Source organism: Orbicella faveolata, unplaced genomic scaffold (assembly GCF_042242905.1).
Source record: "Orbicella faveolata isolate gen_17 unplaced genomic scaffold, um_ofav_v1 contig_27, whole genome shotgun sequence".
Lineage (NCBI taxonomy): Eukaryota > Metazoa > Cnidaria > Anthozoa > Scleractinia > Merulinidae > Orbicella > Orbicella faveolata.
In genome coordinates this window covers 9,025,176-9,032,163 of record NW_028301555.1, presented here as the reverse complement: position 1 = coordinate 9,032,163, position 6,988 = coordinate 9,025,176, and the positions used below count along the sequence as shown (strand labels likewise).

At 36.2% G+C, this 6,988-nt stretch overlaps 1 protein-coding gene across 4 annotated transcripts; it reads left to right on the top strand.

Moving 5' to 3' along the window:
* The first annotated feature begins 692 nt into the window (after positions 1-692).
* Positions 693-5,751, top strand: LOC110039827 (neuroglobin-like). Of its 4 annotated transcripts, XM_089296840.1 has the most exons (5): positions 693-736; positions 881-978; positions 2,523-2,719; positions 3,495-3,720; positions 4,432-5,751. In XM_089296840.1, the coding sequence occupies exons 3-5, from the start codon at positions 2,544-2,546 to the stop codon at positions 4,606-4,608; spliced, it is 579 nt and encodes a 192-aa protein (XP_089152966.1). In that variant the 5' UTR covers positions 693-736; positions 881-978; positions 2,523-2,543; the 3' UTR covers positions 4,609-5,751. The 4 variants fall into 4 exon arrangements, with proteins under 4 accessions (XP_089152966.1, XP_089152967.1, XP_020600637.2 ...); XM_089296841.1 differs by lacking the exon at positions 693-736 and having other exon boundaries at positions 845-957; XM_020744978.2 differs by lacking the exon at positions 693-736 and having other exon boundaries at positions 845-978.
* Positions 5,752-6,988: the final 1,237 nt, after the last annotated feature.

Below are 6,988 nucleotides of genomic sequence, written 5' to 3'. Positions count from 1 at the left end.
AACTGTGGCGTTGATTTTATGCAAAACTTTAACTATATGTGTAGTTCTCACCTTGAAACAATAAAGATCTAAATTATGTTGAAAGTTTGCTTTCTAACAGTGTATCTGAGAAGAATTCAGCAAGGTCCCTTACTGTAAGTTAGACTGATTAAAAACATTTATATACTTTCTAAATTATATATCACACATTAACCTCCCGATTTTTAGAAAAAAGGAAACCGACAGACCCAAAATGTCCATCATTTGCAAATTAATGGTCGTTAAAAGAAAAGAGAAAACACAACAACGTACGTCAAAACAAGAAAGGACGATCATACTCCCTTAGTTGATATAATGAATTGACGCTAGACTCAGTGTCTAAGAATTGGAAAATTACAAACACGAGAGACTGTTTCACGGGGATATCCAATCACCGAAAAGAGAGTTGAAAATACGACGCGCAGCGGGAGTATTTTTGACGAACTTCGAAGTGTTTGGATAGCCGATGAAACACTGTCTCTAGTGCTTGATATATCTTCTCAATCGAGACAAAAAATAAGGAGTAAACGGAGAAGTAAAATCGTCAAAAGCTATGCTAATTAAGGCCGGGTATCCAAACTCGGTTGTGATCACCCCTCTTTGTTTTAACTTGATGAGTTATTAATGAGTTTGAGGAGCCGGAAACTTGAAAAAGTGTCATCGAAACCCAAGCTTGATCATTTTTCAAACCAGCTGGTGTGGTGATATTAGGGATAAGGTTGACGAACGATTTTTTTTTTTACAACAAAAATAATATCGTTGTTCAATGGTTACTGCAGCACTTCTGTGACGCACAGCCATACAGAAGTCTGTAAATTAGACTTGTAACGTTTTTTTTTTTCCATTGCATATTTTGCTACAGTTTCTAGCCCAGTCACTGTCAGTTTATAAGAACTGAAGCAACACCGAAAGTCTGAAGAAGGATCAAAGAACGCTGAGGTAAACAGCCATCTCACTTGAGTAAGTACAGTCGCCTCCCGATAACTCGAACCAAATTGATTTCCCCACGATTTACGTAGAACATTTACTATAATTTTATTCTTGGTAACTCGAACCTCCCGTTTACTCGAAGCAATTTTCGTTTTTTTTTCAGTTCATTTTCTATATAATTTTATCCTCGATAACTCGAACCATGTTTGTCAATATTTGACAACCCATAACTATCAGTTCTGTAGTGCAAAAAATTGAAACTATTTCTCGAAAAAGTAAATCGCATGAACTCTATAGCTGTAGCCCAACGTTGTTCTCTTTGAAACCTGCAAAGTTCGCAGTACCTCAACTTCTCCTGCTGCTTTGCTTTGCTTTCTTTTGTTTCCCATTTTCTTTTGTTTCTTTTGTTTGATAAGGTTAAATTAGAATCGACTAAAAGAGCATTTTTTTATAAAGGGGCAGATATTTGTATTAATTGTATTTCAATCTAGCGCCAGTGTTTGTTATCTTTCTTTATACTGTATGTATATTTTTAGATTTTTATAGAGCTTTTTAGATTTTTGCATATTTTATATTTTATTTTATTAATTATTCATTTATTTGTTTTACGCAGGACCCATGTTGATAGCATTTTTTAAAACTGAAATGGTCATCCTACATAAATTTATGTATTTATTTATTTATTTATTTATTTATTTATTTATTTATTACGTTTATATGTTCTGATTTATAAATGTACAGTAATTTAGAAATGTGCTGCTCCATTTTAACTCGACGCGTCTATAATAATTAAATTTGATTAAAGTGTACACTGTATGAATAGAAATACAGTAGAACAACATTTTTCTTTATTTCCGGTCATTTTTCCTCCACTCCCGATAACTCGAACCTTTTTCAATTTCCCTTGAAGGTTCGAGTTATCGGGTGTTGACTATAAATTTCTTTTACCAGCCTTGTCACAGCATTTAATTTGTTAGGCCTGTGATATGCTGCTTATTTTGAAATCAAAAGATACAGTAAAGTTTAATGAATAGACCTTATCACGGTTTTCGACGCCATCTTGACGGGTAGCAAAGCGGTCAGAACTTACATTGTTTGTATGGGAATCTGATGGCAAATAACTTTTTCCAAAATTTAATGTTACACAATTTGTGAATCAAAACGTTAAAATACTAGGTAGAATATCATCAGTGTATTCACCAAGTTTGAAGGACGTAGCTTGGCTAGAAGACGCTCAGTTAATTTTTCTAATTTTCCATACATTTATCTGTAATTTTTTTTTTCCCGCGAACCGCGTCTAGACGTCCGTCTACCCAACCAAATTTTATAGGCAAATGCATGGAAAATGAAAATTAAGGTCTTCTAGCCAAGCTACATCCTCCAAACTTGATGAATACAATCTTCTACGTAGTATTTTACCGTTTTGGTTCACAAATTGTGTAAAATTCAACTTTGGAAAAAGTTATTTGCCATCGGATTCCCATACAAACACTGTAATTTCTGACCCGCTTTGCCTACCCGTCAAGATGGCGTCGAAAACCGTGATAAGGCCACTTTTTTTTTTTACGACATAGTCAACGAGATACAGTTCATCAATGGGGTGTGCACCCTCTCGTCGCTCAAAGACCATAGTGGTTTATCATCGTGCCTCCAGCGTAACATGCAACAAAGTTTCGGTCGCAGTTTCTAATGAAAACAAAACCATCTTGTGCGAATCTTGGAAACTTCTGGAACAAAACAAGACCACTACGGGAAAGCGAGTGTTCACAAGGTACATTGCAATTATGTCAAGACGGCTGTCATGCATGTAATATTACTACTTAAATTAGCGTTTACTCAGTCAGTCAGTCAGTCAGTCAGTCAGTCAGTCAGTCAGTCTTTCAGTCAGTCATTCAGTGAGTCAGTTAGTCAGTCAGGCCGGTCAGTCAGTCAGTCAGTCAGTCAGTCGGTCGGTCGGTCGGTCGGTCGGTCTGTCGGTCAGTCAGTTTGTCGGATCAGTCAGTAAGCAGGTAAATCAGTAAGTAACCAATGGTAAGTAGCAGTAGTAATCTATCCAATGGTCAGTTGCTTATTAAAGCATTTAACAAGAAATATAATGAGTAACGTAATTTGTCGTTTCGATGTGTCCAACATCATTATCAAGAACAAATATCGTTGAATGTCAAAGTTGTTAAAAGAGTTGAGTTTACACACGATTAAAAATAAAAGCTTAAAGACTTGTAGATCGTGTGTACTATATTATTACAATCTCAAAAAATATACACAATCATTTGACTTCTTTAAGTTTAGAGTTTTTAAGGGTCGTCATGCTCTCTAGAAATCTGGGCCTGGTCATTTGAAAAGCTAAATCAAATTTTGCCTAAAAGCACTCCCTTCATATTACACTGATTTAACGTTTGAAAGAGCTACACAAGCAGCAGAAGTCACTAAAAAAGATAAATACAAACGCATTCGTAATTCAAACCAGCCTTAGCATCTTTCTCTTATTTGTATCAAAGAAGTTTTATCAAAATTCAAACGATGGAATATTGTACATTTTCTCGTAGACTTCTTCAGTTAAATCCAAATCTACAAGACACATTTCCTTCATTTAGAGGCGTCGCCCTTGAGGACCTGATGAACTCTCGTTCGTTGTTTTTACACTCCAAGCGTTTAATGGCCGTGGTCGAAAACGCTGTTTCTTCGTTGAACGACGCACAAGAGTTTATTGAACATCTTACGAGACTTGGAGAAAGACATCTCGCTATGTCTGTTACTGAAAAGCATTTAAAGGTAGGGCCGGTAAACTGTGTGTCGCCATGGCAACAAAAAAGATTTGGAGAAATAAGTAGCTATTGAGCAGTACTTTCTTGTGGCACTGTTTTGTTGTCAAGGTCGTTTTGACGTTTGCCTCCGGTAAATCCGAATAAACCCGTGTAAATGGCATCCGAAAGTAAAGATATCGAACAGTGGTACTTTTAAGTTATCGTCATAGATGTTGCTGGTTGAGAGGTTTTTAGTCTGTGGATGAAACCCTAGTGTGTCACCATTAAAATGAAAGCTATTATGCAGTGCTTTCATGTGGTACTGTTTACTATGCTGTACAAGGTAGTTCTAACTTTTAAGTCTGTGGATTAAACCCTAGTGTGTGACCATTCAAATGAAAGCTATTGAGCAGTACTTTCACGTGGTACTGTTTACTATGTTGTACAAGGTGGTTCTAACTTTTAAGTCTGTGAATGAAACCCCAGTGTGTGACCATTCAAATGAAATCTGTTGAGCAGTATTTCTGGTACTTTCATGCGGTACTGTTTATTATTGCTTAGTACGCTGTTCCAAGTGGTTCCAATTTTTTATCCGGTGGATGGGGCCCTATTGGGTTACTTTCCTGTTTGTTTTCGTTACACGTAGCACTAAGTTGTACCATGCGTATTACGGTAGACTATTTTGAACGACTAATTTAATGAGCAATTTAGAAGCCCGTTTGCTATTTTGTCCTTTCAGGTCATGGAAGAAGCTTTCATCCTCACATTAACGGACATTCTCGATGAAGGCTGTGATGAAAAAGTCACTAAGGCTTGGCGAGAATTGTTTGGATTTATGGCCGGGACCATGTTGAAAGGACTGGGACTGAGCGATGGTACCAAGCATTGTGAACATAACTTACCACCGGTTGGATAAGCACAGATCAGCTTTTTGAGAAAGACAGAAAATTCGTAGAAAATAAACCATATTTAACTGTTTACTAATGAGAAACATCTAATTTACTTAACTTTAGACCAGGACTTGCGTTAACGTGATTATAAAAACTTTTCAGCACGGAAACAATCCCCTAACAATTATTCGACTTTTTTGATATCCTGGTATAACCTGGAGCGAGGTAAGGAATTGAAGGCTTTCGCTGATAACATTTTTATTTCCCCTTCATTATTCTGACGTATCGCAAGAACATAATCACTACGCTTATTGTTGCGTATATTGACGCGGCGCGTCCTCACTACGTCGGAGAAATTTAAAAACCAGCTTCATTTCTACGGTTAGATCTACCGTCCACACTAATCGGTCACGAAAACTTAGGGTTAGTTTTCAAAACGTTCTTCAAACCGGAGGAATTTGAAAACGCCGGCTTCGCGTTTTATTTCAGTGTGGACGGAGAACATTTTGAAAACGGAGTTTTCGATGGCTTCATGATAATCATTTGATTTCCCTGACCGAGATTTCCACAAACACAAATCCAAAATGACCGTAGATTGTTGCGTTTCTATAGATTTTCTCCGGAGTAGAGTGGACAGAAAGCATTTGATTCGTTTTCAGAGTGAAGCCTCCGCTTTCAAATTCCTCCGGCGTATTGTGGATGGGGCCTGAATTACCCAAGTACGAAGGAACAGAAATTCTGGAAATTCCAGGACGTCATCCTCTTTTTCCAGAAATTCCTAACCTACGATCATACCTTCCCTCCCTTCCTACTATCTCATTACAGGATAGGAAATTCCGGAAAAATTCTGTTATATTAGTCTTTAGAAATCTGCGGAAATTCAAACCGGAATTTTTGTCGTTCATTATTATTCTAATACCATTTTTACGGGATATTGTTGAATGCAGATGTCTTTTTCTGCCCGAACAATCAGCGGGATGCAATAAAGATAAATTACAATACCAAAAAATTTATCAGGTTCCCTGAGAGGATATTCATACCTAGTTTGCAAAAATATTGCCGTTAAAAATTACGATTGGTTTGATGAAAATTACTAATGTCACTAGAGTTATGAAAAATCGACGCAGAATCAATAACTAAAAAAGTTAAAAATTAAAAAGTTAAACATGTCTGAGGTGACTCCTCTATATCAATGTAAATTAAGCATGTGGATTTTCAGTACCATATGCCGCAAAGAAATCTCTTAATCAAAGATCTATTGATACAAAATGAAGCTTTGCTTGGATTTTTGTGACACTGATCTATGTTGTAGAAGGAATTTTTGTCACAAGTTTTAATGTAATTTATAATCGTGAAAAATGAAATATAATTCAAAAAAGGCATTATTAACAGATGCCGTTTGCTCAGATACCGTTTGTTTCCAACAGAGCATATAATATACGCGTATGTATAATGTACGCGTTATTTTACCGATACCCCAATGCATGTTTTGACGGCCAATTTTTAAGACCTTTTATACTGTCTTGTTATGTGCAATATCTAAAACAAGAAGTTCCATTTCGATTTTTTTCGACACCGACAATAGCTAAAATAACTTCTGATTATCGACTAGGTAGTCTGTCAAGGAAAGTCTGGCAATGAACTATATTTTAGGTGGTATGCTAATGAAGTCTGACGGCGTTACATCTGAAACGCAGTTTGACGAGAAAAATCTTATAAGTAGGTTGAGCATTATCTGTAGGAAATCAAGCACTGTCGAACTTACAAAAGGAAAAAGCAATATCACGATGTTTAGAGCTATAGAACATCAGAGATAAACAGCACAGGAAATTTAATTTACCATTAATATCACCGCCACATGATATTAAGTCCAATTTTATCTATTCACGACTTACCTTTTTATTGGGAGGAAGTAAAATATGAATTTTAAATAGTACTTTAGAAGAGACCGTTCCAATAACGAAGAGGCTTTTGTTTCTCCAACACTGCAGGATGTACTGCTAATGCGTTTTAAAGATTCCCATTGTGTTCCGTTTTATTTATAAACCTGTTATATGCTCTTGGTTGCCAAGTTATAAATTTATTTTTTAACTAAGATGAAATATTGTTTTGTTATTGCAAGATTCCGCAGATAAAACGTCTAGTCAAATTTTGTCATCAGCAGCGTCGAAAGCTTAAAAGATATATAGGTAGGTTATTATTGATATTTTACGACTTATCAGACCTCTCGATATTATTTATCATTCAAATCTTCAATATTTCGTCGCTAATACAGCAATGACAGGTAGCGAAGTCCGTCTTAAAATTTCACGAAACTGCGAGATTCAAAATGAATCATTTGCTGCGTCTATCGCAACCGAGATGTTTCCACGTTTCCTCCACAGTAACGTTCTGCAGGTTGAAATA

Excerpts from the sequence above, each read along its gene's own strand:
- LOC110039827 (XM_089296840.1), top strand. The coding sequence starts at position 2,544 with ATGGGGTGTGCACCCTCTCGTCGCTCAAAGACCATAGTGGTTTATCAT. Across the intron at positions 2,720-3,494 it reads GGAAAGCGAGTGTTCACAAG|ACTTCTTCAGTTAAATCCAA; the intron begins GTACATTGCAAT and ends ATTTTCTCGTAG. Across the intron at positions 3,721-4,431 it reads TTACTGAAAAGCATTTAAAG|GTCATGGAAGAAGCTTTCAT; the intron begins GTAGGGCCGGTA and ends TTGTCCTTTCAG.